Source organism: Apus apus, chromosome 3, assembly GCF_020740795.1.
Source record: "Apus apus isolate bApuApu2 chromosome 3, bApuApu2.pri.cur, whole genome shotgun sequence".
Classification (NCBI taxonomy): domain Eukaryota; kingdom Metazoa; phylum Chordata; class Aves; order Apodiformes; family Apodidae; genus Apus; species Apus apus.
The window spans coordinates 94,109,626-94,128,646 of NC_067284.1; the positions used below are offsets into that span (position 1 = coordinate 94,109,626).

At 39.2% G+C, this 19,021-nt stretch overlaps 1 protein-coding gene across 10 annotated transcripts in view; it reads left to right on the forward strand.

Moving 5' to 3' along the window:
* The window catches only part of UTRN (utrophin), a 358,149-nt gene extending 353,296 nt beyond the window's left edge, over positions 1-4,853 (forward strand). For all 10 annotated transcript variants that reach the window (XM_051613510.1, XM_051613511.1, XM_051613509.1 and 7 more), the window contains 2 exons: positions 1,015-1,037; positions 2,665-4,853. In XM_051613510.1, the coding sequence (XP_051469470.1) occupies positions 1,015-1,037; positions 2,665-2,673 (32 nt within the window). In that variant the 3' untranslated portion in view covers positions 2,674-4,853. The remainder of the gene's footprint in view (positions 1-1,014; positions 1,038-2,664) is intronic.
* The last annotated feature ends 14,168 nt before the right edge of the window (positions 4,854-19,021 follow it).

The window sequence follows — 19,021 nt, forward strand, 5'->3', positions numbered from 1 at the left end:
GTTTACTAGGAATGTAGTTTTTTAACCGTGTAAAATTTATATACAGTTTTAGAAGCCTGGAATGAGAATTATTAGTCTGGCCTTCCCAAGAGAGTGCCAGGAATTTTGCCAGGGAGCACCATGACACACCATCCAGTCCATAATATTTTCCTGTGGCTGAGATGGATCTGTCTTTCTGGACAGTTATCTAACCTGTTCTCTAAGACTTCCAGTGACCCAATCTCCACGGACTCCCTAGGCAATCTATTTTAAGAGCATTCCTGTATGCCTAACCTTAAAAAATAATACCCTTTTTAAATTTTGCTTACATTGAATTTTATTAGAATAGCCTTCATGTTCAACATGCAGTATTTATTTATTTAGAAAAAAAAAGGGAGCTAATCACCTCATTACTACTGGTCTACTTTGGCCACAGCTTTCATTAAGGACAGTTACCAGCATCTGAGCCTAACATACATTATTTTTATCCTGTCTTAACTGTATATAAGAGCACGTTGTCTTCTTTCTGTGGGTTTCAAGTTACAGTTCATCTTGAAATCAATATTTCTACTTATTCTAGATACCCTTATGAAGCAGTTATTCGTAGAGTAAGGCCAGCACCACTCTTAATGGCAGGGTTGTTTTTTTTTTATTCTCCAGATCCTTTGATTATGGATATAATGCCTCTTTTCCTTCCTTGTTTATGAGGTTGGTCCTCAGACTTATGCAGGTATTTGTAGTAGACTGTATTGTAGTACAGCAGTCAGAGGTCTATATGGTGGCAAGTGGTGAAAAAGGAACAATTTATATAATCTCTATATTCATAATGCTATACATTTATTACAAGAAAATTAAATTTGTGAAGAAGGTTATTGATAGACCATTTCAACACACTTCTAGCTAAATGTTTATATTTTTAAGATAGGAGTGTTTCTGTTCTTTTGTAGTACATATTTTCCTGACACTGCCTTTGTTTTTAAACTGCCAAGATGCAGAATCATGTAGATTTCTAACTTTTGTTTTTTCTGTTTGCAGCAAGTTTCACCGGCAGACCACAGGTAGGAGACACGCTTACATATTTCCATAGTCATTGGAAGCAAAGTAAAGCAAGAGGGAAAGTTCCATTAAAGCAAAGTGGCCAAGTTTTTTCCTATATTTTTCCTAGTGATCTATTTGGAGACTAGACCAATGTAAAAGGAAGGCTAGATTCTGGAGTATCCCAGTTAACAGAAAATTCCTGCTAGTTCAGGCATTACCAAAGGTACTATGGTGTGCAGTTCTGGATGCTGATCAGATGGAATCAGCTTGAATCTATCAGAGTCAATTCGTTTCAAGCCAGCATCAGCTCTGCAAGATCAAAACTGGTTCTTGCAAATACATCCCTGTTTCCTTGTGCCCTGGTGCTCGTAGGTCATGTTCCAGGAGCTACAGGCACCAGGTCACAAGGATCAAGAGCCACACAGCATCTTAGGCATTGGATTAATGCCTTCTCCCAATAAGTAACCACTTTCCAGACCTGAACCAGAAATGTGGCTATTTTTAGAGTTCACAAAAATGTGGAAAACAATCTGGCATTTTGATACTTGTTCTTGAAAATCTAACTGGTTTGAATGGTCAGGTAAATTTATCTTATAACAGAAATTCGAGAAATAATAGTTATAGGTTTAGGTTGATATTAGGGCACATGTAGGACAAATAAGGAATAACATAGCCTTGTGTCTTTGCAGAGTTTTTTCAAAGTTTCATTGTTAAATAAGTTTTAAAGACTACCAGAAATTGCTGTGTGAGTTCTTCAGAAAAATGTAGTGGTAGAGCAAGAGTCTATTTACTCCCTCAAATTGCTTTACCTTGTTCTTGTTTACAAGGTTAGACCTCCCCAACATTAATACCTAAAAATTGCTCTGCAAATGCTTTCTTGGATTGTAGAATCTGGGATAGTAGGATTGCCTTCCCAAGCAGGAATTTCTAAAGAGAATGGGATGAATCATGCCCTGCACTCAGTTAATGCAGACTTTGTGTTCTGGTCTCTTAATAAGTTACAGTAATGAATTAAACAAGCATTTTTCAGCAATCCTTCCTCTAAGCAGGCATAGCAATAGCTTTCAGTGACTTCAGTGAATAATACTGATCTTCCTGAAAATGTGTTTGAGTTTTTAGAGAACGGATGATTTGTGAATGGTCTCACACTGCAAGTCTACCTTTCCAGAACCAAAAGAGAAGACACGTTTTACTCTTTTACAGAGAACGGAATCCTGACACATCCTGGAAATAAGCATCACATTTTAAGGGGCTGCGTTTGAATCCAGACTCTGTGTACTCTCCATTTTTAAGGCTTAGGCTTCAGATAGGACAGTATTTTGCCCCTTCCCCTCCCCTACACCCTTACCCCCCCCATGGGGGCAGAACACAGAAAGTCTGTAAATTGTATTAACTGTTCTGTAGATGTAACATCCTTTGGGTCTTACTCAGAAAGAATTCTAAACACTGCAGTATAGTAAAATTAAGTTTCTCTTAACTACATTTCTCAGCAATTTGTTGACTCTTGGGCCAATACATCTGAATTTTTAAAACACGGGTTTTTTTGTGAGATAACATCAGAGTCCTTAACTGAACCAAGCTGGGAGTATTTAGAGCTTTCTGTGCGCGTTAATGTGGTACTGACATGGTTATTTCTCATCACGACAGGCAATGTGAAGTGTTCATTTGGACATCAACCTGTGCTTCCTAACGTGCAGTACAGCCCTTCTCTACAAACCACCAATCACAAGTTCCACTTCATCAGAAGGCTGCATGGGACCTTGGAACATGCTGTTTGCTCTGCGTGTTCTACTTGAAATAGTAAAACACTGAATACCCAAAGACGAGGATGTTTTTTTTTATAGTATTGTTGGTTTTTTTCTTCTTCTTCCCTTTCTATGCAACTGTAAATTAATGAGCAGTGGAGTATTTGTCACTGATTTGTATAAATATACAGCCGCGGGAAAAGGGGCAGGGGCTTTATATACGTTCTTTTTGATAATCGTAAAAGAGAACTGCCTGAGGAGTTTGGAGCAAAATGTTACATTTATACATTCCTTTCAGCTTTTTGCTTTTACATTGTAAGATACTCTTAGTTATATTCTCACACATTTAATATTCTGTAATGATTATTTATATGCTAACCATCTGACCACGCAGATTCCAGATTACCCTTGAATTGTTTTTAGGGTTGGCATATGAAGTTCCCATAACCTGCATTATTGTTATTAGTTAACAAAAATTGCTGTTGGCTGCAAGCTACAGTATTTTAACAACTCCATTAAACCAGGTAAACTCTCATTTTGAGTCATAATCAACATCCTCATGCACAAAGATGGTATTTTTAACTTTCTTTTCATTATTTCCAGCCAACACACTCCATTTGGAGGATTATTTTTTTAAGCCTTATTTTGTTTTGAATTGGGAGATAGCTAAAAAGAGGACTTAAATGATAGCTTCAGTTGTTTTTAGTAAGGTCTGAATTAGTGTAATCTTTCCCAACATTGTTCAGAAACAAAGCTTTGCTGTTCCTTGCTGTGCCAAACTTGCTTCAAGTTTTGGAATTTACAGTCTGTGATGTACAGCTCATTTCCGTGAAATCTCCTTCTGATGATCTAGACACACCAGTCTTTTGTCTGTGTCTTGGAAATGAAGAGACAATTAGAAAGCCCTTTCCAATACTATTAGCGATGGAACATTTCCTTCAAAACTGCAATGCACTTAGATATAATTTGGCATTGTGATCTTGCAACTTATCTTTCTCTTTGAAATAATTTATTTATGTACTTCAAGTAGGGATAACTATGAGAAAGTTACGTCACCAATCAGCTGATCTCTAGTTTTGAAATTACCATAAGAGATTTTAACACCTTTGCAGAGTTTACAATGCTGCATGAACACTTGCTTTAATTTCAGGACATATCTTTAATTGGTAAAACTGCATGCAATGTATTTCATGTATAGTGGCAAGACAGTAAACTATGTTGTTCTTAATTATTACTGAAGAAAAACAAATAATCTCAAAATGGCATTGGAAAAGTTAAAAATTCTCTACTGCTACTGAAAAATGGTGGAGGACATTAAGACCACAGGTGAAGAATTTCTGGTGTTTTTGTGAAGTTGTGCCAGCTAGACCGTCCTCCTCCCACAGTTCTCACTCGTCAACTTCTGCTGCTCAAGGAGTGATTAGAGCACTGCATTGACTGCATTCTAGCATTGGCTCCAGTGCCAGTTCTGTCTGAAACCTTTGGCAAATTATTTAACCACTCTGCCTCTGTTTTCCCATCTGTAAAATGGGGATGATAGTACTTACCTCTCAAAAGGTGATGTAGGGCTTGCTTAGTGTCTGAAAAGCTCTATATAAATGCTATGTAGTATTTCTTATAGTGAAAGTGAGTGGAGCAAAATTGTCAAGGTGGGAAGAGAAGATGCCGGCTCCTAAAAATGCTTCATATATTAAAAAAAGTAGGGTAGTTATTTTGAGAAGAAAAAACCCCACATTTTACAGAAGAGGAAAGCCATGACCACCTTTCTACCTCAGACCTATTTTCATGAGTAGTATTGGAAACAGCTTTATATTCTGTTCTCTGCAAAGTCCTTTGCTTTTATCAAGCTGTGTCATTTTCTAGACAAAGAATCCTTAAAAATACTCTCCTACATAATAAAAAAAGGTCTCAGTAGTGAATTTGTTGGCTTTTATTTTTGTTCTGAATATGAGGTTATGTACAAAGTTGTTTTTCTGCCTGTGTTTGTATGCATCCTTTGTCCTCTGCTGCCAAGTAAATGCTTCTTCAAACACTACATTGTAACATTCTTCCTCTGAGACAATAATAAATAAAAGGAATATATTGCAGTAACATGAGTAAAAGTATGGAGTTCTTTCAAGTTTTGTGGTCATCCAGGATGACACTCATTGCTGAATGCTGAAAATTTCATTCTGAAGATGATTAAATTTAACACAGGAGTGCTGTCATAGTCAATTTCTATATGCTAGTAGTTTTGGAGTCTGGTTTGCATTTATATAAATGAGATTCAGCAGTGTTTTCTTCCCATAAATCTATATATATTTTCCCCAGTTTTCCATCTTTAGTGGTTTAGTCTGGAATCCTTCTCAGTTGTTTCACGGATTTTAAATTTGATCACTGAGAAGCAGGCTACTTTTGAATAAAAAATGCAGTATATACATATTGCAAAACAGCAATAATGCATGAAGGTCTGTCAAATATTAGAACTGCAATTTAGTCTTCAAGTTTTTATTGCATTCAGTCAACATCTCCTGCTGAAGCAGAGCATTAGGTATTGGGTCAGGAAATACATAATTTCTAGCCTGACCATCTGCTGATTTTAGGTATTTACATTAAGCTAAAGCAATTTGCGTTAATGGCTGTGTTTGAACTACTGTGCTTAAAGGAGGCAAAAAGTCCACAAGTCTAACAGTTCTGTTTCCATATAGTAATAGTTGGCACTGTTTTCATGTTTAGAACTTATTTAAATATTTTCTTTTTCAAACTAGCATATGCAAAATGGGTCAAAGTAATGGCATTTTTCACTCAGTTTGTGACAGGATGGTTAACAAATAAGTTGTAAGGAAAAAACAGGTATTCTTTGTGGCATTTCAGTGATTCAGCAGTAAACAAGGAGTATAATTATAGAAATAGCATTATATTGAGTCAGATTAAGTTCTACATTTAAAACAATGTGTAAACGAACCATTAAATCTATATTAATCTATTAAAGAACCTATTACACCACTAAATCTTTCTTTAAGAAAAGCACACCTTTTAATTATGTTTGTGGAGTTGAAGGCAGAAGAAGAGGGTGGGGATCAGTACCAGAGCCTGGCACCGAGAACAATTTATCAAAGTGCTGAAATTTACACCTTACACCCTCTGTACCTTGACCACTCAGGCAGCAGGTGCCAGAGCTCTGCAACACTGTCACCTGTGAGGAAAGTTTTCTCAGCTTAATAATGATGCTTTGTGCTGGGTCATGAAGGTTCTGGCTCCTGTCAGGGAGACAGAGCAGGACCCTGTTCTCACCAACTTGCTTGGGGCTTTTCTCAAGCAGGCTGGGGAAGGTGGATGGCAGGGAGGGCACATCAACCTCTGGTCCCCGCTGAACAATGGGGTGTGCTCCCTCATTTCTCTGCACCACCTTTTGCTTTGAGCGCTAACCAGCCTTGTCTGCTGTTACTTTGTCAGGCAAAGTAAAGCCAATGTGATACTTTTCAGGAGAACGATTAGGTTCCTACACCAGAGAGCTCTCCATCCAAAGAGCATATTTATCCACCTAACTGGGAGAGACACCCTTCCCACGCAGCACAAAATGGATGGGGTGGTTGAGAGCCTATTTGTTTCAGTTTTTATTACAGAACACCCTTGAGCTGAAACATTACTATCAAATCAGTTCATTTTCTCAGAGAAGAGAGAAAATTGATACATCTAATGAAAAGCCGAGTGCAGAAGTTCCTCTACCACTGGGACTTCAGGGTAATTTCAACTAGAAAACAGCTCTTGTGGAGTGGTGGTGCGATTATTTCTTTTTGGATCAAGGCAAGACTCTTTAGATGTTCACATCTGGGTGTATGATAGTTGAATGAGACACTAGTCCCACTAGGTTGGAGATACTGGACCCGGACACCAGCTGCCAGTATGCACTTGACCATTCCTATCACCCGAGTATCCTGGATTGGAGATTCTGTCCTCTCTTCTGTTATTTTTACAGTTAAAAAATGAGAAGGAAAAAAAATAACTTGATTCAACCAAATTTAAATGCATTACTGTAATGGATAAGCTGTGGATTCATGCAAAAGACCAAAATGTTCTTTTAAATATTTACAGTACAATTGCCCTTTTTAGAGAGTTTGCTCATTACATGCAATTTTTGTTCTCTACTTTAGTAGAGCTGCCCTAAGAAAAACTTTCCTGAAGGTTTCACACCAATGTAAAAATCAGTAATGGATTCTGTCTGCTGTCACACAGAAATCAAGATGTCATTCTGTATGGCTGAGTGTTCTATACACACGGAAACAGCAACAAAATCAGTCTTACAAATCCAGCCAAGGTGTAAATGAACAACAGTGGGGTATGAAAAACTAAAAAAAAAAAAAGAAAATAAAAAATTAAGCTAGAAGAGATTTGTTCCATCTTACAAGCAAAGAGGCTCTTGGTAATCATCAGCTATGTGCTCTGTTCCTACAAAGCATTGTTCCTGCGGCCAGCAAAGGTGAAATCTTCCTTGGCTCACGTCTTCGGGAGTCTCTCTTCAGAGCCACTTAAATTTTCACAACATGCCAGCAAAAGTTACATTCTGCAATTTAAAACTCTGGGTTAGAAAGAACAGCAGCATGCAAGTGGGACAGCTGCCTTCGGAAGGGGAAGGTGGGGTTTTTATCAACTGCTTTTCTAAGCACCTCTTTCTGAGACACTGACAGAGGAGCTGCCAAGAGTGGGCTGATTCAGCACCTTTTCCCAGGCATCCCAGCAGTGCAGCCGACTTGCTGCCAACACAAAGGAGTCTTTTAAATTGAAAACTGCACCCGTATTGAAAACTTAACCAGGAGAGCTAAAGAAAATTCCTAAGTGCCAGTCTGAGAGATAAGTGCACACATGGGAAAAAGGAAAAAAAACCACCACACAATACAAAAGATAGATGTTGTCCTGCCTCATTGTTATCTCTGAAACATAGTGTTACAGATAAGCTATTCATGCTCTTGTTAGTCTCTTTTTATACAGACAGATAAACACTAAAAAAAAAGTCCAGTTTTCTGACATCTAATAAGTAATATTTACCTTGAAGATGCTGTTGTTCTGAAATACTTTTCTCCTGACTATGGAAGGAGAGCCAAGGCTAACTAGCACAAAGAAAGATTCTGCAGCTTAGAAATCTAATTTCTGGGGATAGATCCCACCTTGGTAGTAAACAAAACAATGGAGAATACAAGGAATATTTAGTATGATAATTTTACAGCTACAAAAGTGGCCTGGTTATTAAAAAAGAATAAAATAAAATCTAAAAACCTCATAGCAGCATTTCAGCAGCATTTCATCTGCACACAATGGAATTCCTTCTGCTCCCACAGTACTTATCACCTCTTTGACTGTGATTTAAAGTCTTTGGAAAAATGAGAGGAAAAAATAGAGGAAGGGACAGCATCCCCTGTCAACAATTTGAGGGTCTCATAATCTAGATTTAATGAAGCTAGGAAAAAAAACAAACATGAATTAAAGACTTATGATTTACCTGAATACTTTCTTCCAGTCCTCAGGATCCTCCTCTGATTCCTATGACCTTCCAAAGACAGTTGCAAGTGACCTTGCCGTGACAGCAACCAGCTCCCACAGCAACCTGGGCTTCCTGAAGGGCAGTCTTATCAGGAAAGATTGAGACGAGGAAGAGGTTTGGTACCTCAGACTTTTCTGTGTCTTTGTCACCAGGTCTTCCTTAGCTATGGGCCCATGTTTTCTTCAGTCTGCTTTTGCTACTGATGTACTTTTCAAAGTAATTCTTGTCATCTTTCATATCTTTGTCTTTCCTAAACTTATCCCTTGCACAATCAGAGAGCATCTCTACATTCTTCCTGGTCCATGAAGAGGCCAAAGTCTGCTCTTGTCAAGCCCAGGAATGTGATCCTACTTTTTGCCTTACACCTTTCCCCTTGGGATCTGAGTTCCATCATCTCATGGTCACTGCATCTAATAACCTTCACATCCCTTACCCTTTCTTCCTTATTTATGAGTAGGAGGTCCAGCAGGGACTCTGCTCCTTGATCACCTGTATTAGGAAATGGTCATCAGTGCACCCCAATACATTTTCCCTCAATAGTTAGCAGTACTCTGAGCCAAGGCACTATCTTGCACAATGCTGTGAAAAAAGCTTTTGCCAAGAGAAGTGATGGCAGGCAAGCAGGGAAGGATCTTTTAAACACACATGCTGTGGCTGACTTTGTGTAATGTGTCTGCAAGTATTTTGGTGAGCAGTTGTGAGGAGTCTAGTAAATAGCTGTGACACCCAGACATGCACGCAGCAGGAAAAGCTGTCAAGATGCACTTCTGTCCCTCCAGTCCCAGTAGCCCCTCTGGAATGGAAAGCGTAGCTCTGACCTACTTGCTTTCAGCTCTCTGTAATTACAATGCCTATCAATTTTCTATAAAAATACAGATGTGAAAAATGGAAAACCTGAGTGGCTCAAACATGAGCAGAATGTTACATCTTTCCGCAAATCCCAGTTCCTCTAAAGATGATGCTTGCAGGCTAAAAAGTAAAACCAATTAAAATGGCAGTAAAACATCAAAATAACTGTTGACTTTATTATGAAATATGAGCCAGGTTTAGCACACAAACAAGATATACCATGGTATCCATCTGTCTGCTGCCTACGCTTGCATTGCTTTTGTCCGCAAAATGTCTACTTGCTTACTGAGGAAGGAAAATTAATAGCAGCTGTAGTGAAGATAATTTTGGGGGGGTTTGAACTCCCATTTGGCTTCTCACAGTGCAGCTGGTCACAAGTAGCTGAGCCAGGTGTCCAAAACTGGACCCAGCACCCCAGTTCCAGCCTGCCCAAATAAAAGTAGTCACTCCCTTCGACCTGCAGATCACAGTTTAGCAGGGACCCTTTGCTACCCGAGCCCACTGCCTCAGGACAAGGAGCAAACCTCCACAGAAAAGCAGCAGATGGCAGATAAGGCTGCTGACTTCCAGGTTAACCCTCTTAGTAAAGACCTTGGCAGGGTTTGGCAAAAAAATTATTCAGATAACTATTTACGTTCTTGTTATTGCAGACACTTCAGTTTCGTTTTGTTTTACGCATCACAATACTTGTAACATTTAGAAAAAATGGGATTAGGAGATAAATATTTTCTAAAATGCCCCTTGTATTTATCTGCTTTTCTTCTAGACTTGCTTTCCCAGGCATAGGTTCACATACTCACTTGTACGTACTTAGCTTTTGGTTTGCTTCTTCCACTCATGTTCAGAGATTGTCAGCATCTGAACATAAAAAAATCCCAAACCACATGTTGCTTGTTAATTAAAAATTCTGTGAGCTTGTCAATGCTGTTGCTCACTTTACTATTTATGACATCTCCTTTGCCTTAGAAATTATTACCAAGTGGACAAATTAGTACACTTTCCATTTCTTTGCCCAAAGCAATGCTCCCATTGAAAGCTTCTTGGAAAGTGTGACTTAAAATAAGAACTTTATGAATAGTGCAGTGTTTTTGTACACAACTAAGTTACATTTCTTAAAGGCTGATGATTGCAGACACTCCCAAATGAGATCTCTCCATGACAGTGTTGATCTTAGGGCTCTTTATGGTTCAATATAAACCAAACCAAACCATTTGCAAAATATATCAGCATACCTGCTGCAGCTTAAGCCTGTCAGCTTTGTCTGCAGTCACTGCATTTACTTGTTAGTTTTTAATCCAGTTGCAAAAGAAAGACAAGTGATAAATTAAGATTATAGCACATCTGTTTCCACAGAGATTGAATAAAACATGAAGTTTAGTTAATGCAGCAAACAGCTTAAGGTGACAGCAGTTTTTTCTTAATATATTTTGCCTGAATAGCCAATAGAGACAGATGCTTAAGGAAATGAGTTGTGTTTTTTTTTCTAGTTTCTAATAGCAGTAGTTATACTTCTCTCAAACAATATGCACCTAGCAAAATAATTGATGTGATTAAAACCAAGATATTTCACACCCATCTACCCTCCCCTCCTAGACTAACAGAAGTGATAAGGCAAAATCAGAAATACTAATATTATAATGAAGCACATCTAAAAGTTCAGACCTGCAGACTACCCTTCCAGAAAGAAGTTCCTCAAAAAGCAATATATGATATGGCATTATCTCAGTTATTTTATATATATACTGGAATAACTGTGCAATAACAGGACAGGTATGCCAATGATTCTTTAAGAAGCATTTATCTGTGAGAAAATTATTTTTAAAATCACAGCTGGCTCCTAAGCCCTGGCAACTCCATGGAGCTCGCTCCCCTTCAAGACCAGTCTCTCCTTGCAGGAGCAGCACCACAAGCTTGCCAAGCCTGCCACCCCATTAGGCCTTGTTTTCCCCACCAAGGAGCACAGCAAGGAAGGGGAACATCCCAGTTTGGGGTCCTCAGCCCCAGTCCAAGACTGCTTAATATTCTTGTTCAGCAACAGATAAAAAGGAAAAATGTTTTTATCTGGTGGATATTAGTAGCATAATGTAGGTGATTCAGTAATAATCACCTTAGAAATATGTCCTTATCTTAGAGCAGGAGAAAAAACAGAGACTGAAAGTTGAGGCAAATACCTCATCTTCTAGTGCCAGGAAACCAAGCACCAAATAAGCATTCATATGAAACTCAGTAAATAATTTGGTCAATTACCTATTCCCAGGTCCCCACTGAAGTTTCTTGAGTGATGATTGTAAACATTTATGTTTAGTCTTCAGCTTAGTATTTTGAGTATCATGTAGGAACCAATTCTGCATTACAAATGTATCTGTGAGTTACTGCTCAATGTCAATACAATCTGTATTCACATCTCTGTGAGTGGGGACATGTAAGAAACATCATTTTTCTGTCATCACAAACCTTCTTTTATACCTATAAGCACAGTCTGTCACGGGATGAATTGCACTTTCAGTTCCCCAGGTCTCTTGATTTGACAGGGTTGGGTAGGCAAATTCAATACACATGTTCATATAGCATTCTGATTAACTACTCACTTTAGAATTATAGCAAGGAGCTTCAACATGCACTAAAGTTCTTTTAGCAAGAAGTTTCCTTATTGCTATCCTTCTTCTCACCCTAGAAGCCCTAGAAGTGTTTTGGGAATGGGCGGGCATCTCCTTGCTCCCACAGTGCACAAGAGGCAGAAGGCAGCTGCTCTGCAAGTCTGAGAATGTCTCTGGAACGACTCCCTCCTCTCCCCTTGAACCATCACTATTTTATAATGCACACACTTTCAGGAAGAGTCAAGGGATAAGCTCACAAACCCACTTTCTCCCTGTGAAGTCTTCAGCAGGTTTGAGCAAACTTAAAACTAATGTAGCTCAAAGTTATCAGCAAAAGCTGAATTTCAAGAAAGCCAGTGAGAAATCAAGAACACTGTAGGCCAGATTTCTATCTTTGTTATTGGCAGCCCAGAAGAGAACAATATAATCTATAAATTAAATATTTATATTTTTATGTAAACCAAGCACTTTTAATTCAGCATCAGAGGGACAGACTTTTCAGAGATGCTGTTTTTCCAAGCACTAAAAAGCAGAGCTACACTCTGGCTGTGGGTCCTGGCTATTCACTTGCAGGCATTAAGAACTTGCCATCTCCAGCTCTCGATTTCCAATAACCCATTGACCTAAGGCCACTGAACTTCCTAATGATGAGGTGTTTACTTCTCAACTACAAGCCTTCACACAGAAATATTATAAAGAAAAGCACTAATAGCTATACTGGCAAGATTTTTTCATCAGCACTGTAGGGTCCAGAGTGCCTTCTTGATGCCCAGCCCTTATTTATTTACAGACATTAGTTAGATCCTCCTTCAGTCTTCTCCTCTCTAGACTGAAAAGCCCCAGGTCTCTTATCTTGAGAGTCCAACATAGGTATTGGGTGCCACTGGACTATTAACACCAATTTGGCATCAATCAGAACCTAAGCCCAGCTGCTCCCAGCTCCCCTAACATCTGAGGATAAACTGGAATGCAAGGGGGTTTATTTTCTGCCAAATGACTTTGCCCCTTAACACAACACGCCCAGCAAGAGTTTCTCACGACAGCCATGAGTAAGCAGAAATCTTGTTTTTTGACATGCTGTGGCCAAAAAGCATTCCTTAGTTTGTCTCATTTGTAGGTCAGACTCCATGAACACTTGAAGAGCCTTGACATCTCATCTGAGCCTTTACAAAGACAATCCCCTTCCCAGCACAGGCACATATAACTGCAGACAGGCAACAGAAGCCAGAAGCAACATCACCTTTTTTGATTGGTTTCTGGAGCAATTTAGGTACTGAAGCTCTCTAAAAGGTGAGAGCTCAGGTTTCACTTCATTTTCCATCCAGAGGAGTAAAGCCCACATGTATTTCATATATGTATTTCATAGCCATGGTATAATTTCCTCACCAGAACTGCGTATGACAATACTGACATTTGTATAAGGGAAAAAAAATAAATAAAGGAAAAAGAGCCTAAACAAGGTAACACTAACCCAGCTTCTGGGATGCTTTAGCCCCCCAGCTTTTTACACACCTTACTCTCTTTTAGTAGAAACACTGTACTGTTTCTGTGAATGTTTATACCTGCTAATTATTCCCTTCCCTAGTAGTACATGCATATCTGTAACTATTGGCAGTCTCCCTGAAACTGCTGTTACTTCAAAGCTTTCCTGTCAAGGAATTAATCTCAGAAGCTTTGTATTTCCAGTTTTTTCCTCTATGCTGCAAATACTAAATGATGGAAATATGACAGTAATTATGACCTCTGTCTATCTGGGAGATATTTTTAGTCTTATCACAATGACACACTACAGTCCAAGTTTAGCAATATATGTCAAAATATTTACAGGATATTTCATGGGTAAGCACTTAATCCCTCTCTAAGCAACTAGATGGAGGTTTAACCAGATAATTTAAAGAAGTTAATGACAAAAGGTTAATGCAGATTTTATTTAACTTAGTACAATTTTCTACACAGCTAATTTTAACAAACTTCCTCATGCAATTAGATAGATATATATATATATATAAATACAAACTACATTTAAAAGACCAAACAGTCCTCAAAACAGTCCTCACTGTAAACAGCAACAACTGTCAGGGATACCTCCCTAATACAAGCAACTGCTGGGAAGAAAGAAATCCATTTTTTTCATTTAGAAAACAAGACCTAAAAAAATCCACGTTATGTGTATAAACTGAACAATACAGACATTCCATAGAAAGAGATTAATTCTGTTTCAGCCAAGAATCTACTACTATACACAGAACAGCCAGTTTTTGTCTGCATTTATGTAACAGTTCTGCACATTAGAAGCTCTATTTATTAGTCTGTCTTATTTTAGTTAATTGCTTGCTGGTTTTTATGTCTCATGTACATGAAAGAGCTGGGACTGTTCAGCCTGGAGGATCTTATCAATGTGTATAAGTACTTGAAGGGAGGGTACAAAGAAGATGGAGCCAGGCTCTTTGCAGCTGTGCTCAGTGACAGCACAAGAGGCAATGAGCACAAATTGAAACACAGGAGGTTCCCGCTGAACACCAGGAAACTTTATGTTTTTTTCTTTCTTTTTTTTCATTTTTAAAAGCCATTGGAGCACAGCTCTGTATGACTGGCTTCAGATGGCACTGCTTAAGCAGGGGAGGTTGGACAAAATGACATCCAAAGGTTCAACTTCAGCCCCTCTGTGAGTCTGTGGAAGTATCTTAAGATTCAAAAGCTATTCAGACTATCAGAAGGCTTTATGCTACAATTAAGCCTTTGTATACAGAGGTAATGAAATATGACATATTGTTCAATGAAACAGAGGCAGCCCTTTCTTCAGTCATTGCACTAGCTTTCTAATGCATACCCTTCACCTTACCCATCCGGGTTGATAACGCAGAAATCACAGCTGCTTTACAGCCCTTGTCTTCCTTTCTCTTTATTCCTGGAAGGTCTTTGCCTTCCTCTTCACCAGAGAGGAAGATGCTGAACATCAATATATAATGGAAGGGTAACATAACACAAGAGTGCTGGTTGCCAAAGTACAAGATCATATACCCATTTGTATTTGGTAAAAAGCACTTAGATTTCTTTTTATCTTCAAGCTTGAGAGCTGCATGGCTAACCAACAGGAGTCCATACATGTAATTTCACCAGTAACAATAGTGAGGCAAAATCTTCCAGCCACCTCTCCTTCAACCCTCTTAGGTACAGTAATGGCACAGCTCTAAGTAAATCTCCTCAGTCCTCTGGAAATTATTCAGAAGCGTGCAAGAAGGTTGGTAATATAAAAAAGCTAAAATGCTTTCAGATTTTAAGAAAATCTTGTTAAGCAGGATAATAAAGCTATAATATAGAATCAACACTTTAACTCCTACTGTGGACTACACATTATCAATTTTGGGTCTAAGTGTTAAATTAACATAAGATGTGATAATATGGAGTAAAAGAAAGATTGTTCTTCAGTTTGCTTTAGGCAGTTTAGTTCCCAGAAAGCTAAATTATAGTCATATGGACACTTTTATGAGGGAGGCAAGCAAAAGCTAGGAATGAGGCAACTGGCACAGCCTTCTGCTGCTCTCAGCTTAGAGCAGTATCAGGGCCAAAGCCTGGGAAAGCCAGCTGTCTTGTACAAGGCCATGCTCCACAAAACTAACTAATTTGGGGGTTGTCTTTTCACCTGGGCCCAATGGTGTCAAACAACTGTTAGGCTGAAAACATTCCTTTGGAAATCTTCCCCAGGGGCCCTGCCAGAACATAATATCACAACTCCAACACATGACCAAGATGCAGCTTTAAATACCTTCCATTGAAACACCAAGAGGAAAACAACAGTAATGTGCACACAGAGCTGGTATTTTTCTACAGGTGTTTTGAATTCAATCATTCAAGTCACGAGCAACCCTACAGTTCCTCCTACTCTCCTCCCTGATTGCCCATTAATAAGTCAAATTTTTAAAATCCACTCAGTAAAAAAATTGCTGAGGAAGGGTTTATCAGATTGCACTTCTGCTTTGCTCTTAGGAAACTCAGTGTCAGTTGAGTCCCATGGGTGGCCAGATTTGCCATCTGAGAACTGTAGCTCTCATTTAAGTAGAGAAACATACCAAAGCTGTAAAAGAGTCAACAGAAAAGGCAACTTCCCATTCATGTAAACACCACATGGGTGGCTTCACTGAAGTACCTGCAAATGCCCACTTTTCATATGGAAAGGTGCCAAAAATGAGAAAGTTTATTTTAAACATAACTAGCACTTTGATTCTCAGAGGAAGTCTAAGAGGGATCAGAACTGATTGCTACAGTACTGTAAGTTAGATTCAGAGACAGTCTTCTGGCTTGCATGTCATCAAAAGTTCACAGCTATGAGTACTCCCAGATGGCTTCAGTTTCAAGAATATCAGACTCAAAGAAGGGGAACTATTCTTACCAGCTCCTTATTTCAAGACTACGGGTTGGGGTTTTTAAAGAAAAACGCAATATTCCTAAACCACATTACTTGTTATCAAATCCCAACCAGCTATAAATCCAACATAATTTAATCTTAGTAAAGTCTATTTATTTTGTATTTTTTACTAGTAAAGCCTGAAGGGAATTAGGTTTTTTTCCCAGCAGCAGCAGAAAATCTTTGAAGGCCTCAATGGTTTATCATCTGCTTCTGTAACTTCACCCAGCCAGGCAGCTACCAAGAGCAGAGCATCTCAGCCCTCTTGTGTATTACTGAGCCTTACAAATTATTAGTGCTGGCACCTGCAGCTATAAAGTACCCAAAGTCATTGTAACAAACAACATTAATTTACTGCAGTTGAAACAGATTATTTTCAGCTTTGACTAGTATTTTAGATAAGGGGTATATCAACAGACACTGCTTCTTCACTGTCTCTCTCCTGAAGATAAAGGGGAGGATCACTGCCACACACACAACTCATCTTACAGCCATTGTGCTCTGGTGCCAGCAACACATTGCTACCCTTCAAGCCAGCCATTCCCCAAGCCCCTTCAGCAGTCACTGCGTGGGCTTTCCCCCTCAATCCCCTTCCCCTGCCAGCTCAAGCTGCTCCCCTCTACTTTCCCCGGCCCCAAGACTCCCATCCCAAGGCACCAGCCCTTCTTACCACAGCCGTCAGCCCTATCCCCACGGAGAGCTGCTTGCACACAAACCAGGGCAAACCTCAGAGCAAAGCAAGAGCAACGGGAGCCAGAGAGAAGCTAATTGCTGCCTCATCAGACACAGCTGGAAAGTGGCTCAGCTCTTGTAACTGAAGTTCAGGCCAGCTGCCCCCACTCTGGGGCAGCCCCACACAGGTTTTGAACAACCCACAACAGCCCTTGCCTGCTTGTGGTGCCAGTCTGGTCTTTGCTCCTCCCTACCACAGTTTTGTCTCCTGTGTGTTGCTGGCACAACTTCACTGCTTTCTGTGGGAAGCGAGAAGCTGGTGCCTGAGCTGCAGGGTAAAGCTGGATCCCTGCAGCGACTAAAGGAGAAGGGAGATGAATGATGCAGCCCTGTTTTGATGGCTGGGAAAGCTTATCTCGGTTCAAAAGTCAGATTAGAGAAAGAAAACCTTTCTCAGAACATCAGGTGATTTTTCCACTGTGCTGGCACTGCAGTGTCCCTGAGCTGTGTGTCAAGGGTTCCCAAGCAGTGATACTCATCATAAGACTGTGTCAGCTGTTCAGATCTGACCCTTACTTTTGAGAAGTTTGGTGCTGTATTTGATCATCTTGTTTTTATTTGTGATCATTATTACTCTAAGGGTTGCTTAAATGTGTTGCTGATGAAGAGGGTGAAAGACAGCATCAAAGATAAAGAGATTGTCCCTCATGGATTATAGATTTAATTTAACAAGTATAAATTCCACTGTTCTAGATTGAGTGCAGTCTAATCAAGTTAAAATTGTTACCTTGGGGGTGTGGATGATACATATATAATGTGAAGATACCATTTCATTTTCCAGTTGAATTCTGTAAGTGTAAATTGTTCATTCTTGTTTGTGAAGAGATGCATAAAAATTACAGAGATAATCTGAAACAAATTCCAAGGAAATGTTTGTCAAGCTTATAATTATGTGGGCTACATATGACATACATTTCAGAAATATATTTGAGTGTAGTATTTTCACATCCACTTTAGGGACTGTTTAGCAGTTTTTTCAGTCTTTCTTCAGTGACAGCATCAGCCTAACAGGGCCTCAAATGTGTAGAAAATACTACAAAAACATCCTGGGCAGGAAACAGCTGATCTTATGGGCCACTACAGAGCTGGAATAAAGTGCTGTTTTCATCTTTTTAAAAGCTCAGAGTTGAGTTTGTTTGTTTGTTTGGTCTGAGTTGTGCAGAAGCACAAGAGACATAAGTATGTGCCATGAATCAAGCAGGGCCCATGAGATGGGTTGGTCTGCGTGATCACTGGGAAACTGAACCTGAAATTTGCTATTCAGGTCACTCCAGAGCTGGAAGTATGTACTAGAGCTTGGATAAAAAAATATTTCTTTTTCCAAAGCAGTAGGTAAATACTAGCATTGTAGATACATGCCCTTGCTAGGTAACGCCAGCTGTTCCATTTAACAGGCTGCTCTGCAGTACAGATGGATGGAAAGATGCTTTGCTTAATACCCGTTTTTGCAAAAGCAGTAAAGCAAAATTTAGAAAGTAGTACCACTCTGTGCTTTGCTTTGTAAGTAAAGGCTTTTAATGTTCTAGTAATTATTTTCTCCTTAACTTAAAAGAACCCTAAAATTCAAAATATATGGCTGAGCTTATGGTTCTGCATTAATTATATGCTTTTGGAGGATACATAGAGGTAAGTTTAGGTCAGCACCTATAGCTATAAGCCCTTTTATTCAAGACTTTCTAACATGTAATAGACAGTTGTGCTAGATATTACGTCACATACTGAGATACTGTGCTGAAATTTGGATAAAAGAACTCAGCTGAGAGATGTTTGTTGATGAGTCAAAAGAGAACAAATAAAAACAATTACTTCACTTTCAAGTTGTATTTGGTGCACATTCATGATCTTCTGCTCTCTTGGTTATTCGCTGTGAATGACCAATATGTTCTTACCTGTGTTTCATCCTAAATTCTCAAATCTGTGAAGCTGTTGGTGCCTAAAATGGTCTGGTTAAGAAATACCACATTTAACAAGTGAGTGGGATAAAGAATTACACTTGAGTTTTGTAGTTAAAATGAGAAATTCACGAGTGGTGAGTGTGGGTAGATAATGGACATAGAGCAGAGAGCACAGAGAGCAGTTGAGTGCTTGAAAGGAGATTACTGCTTCCCTGCTCTGAGCAGGGCACTGCTTGGAGCTCCAGCAGTCAGTGCAGCTGTGG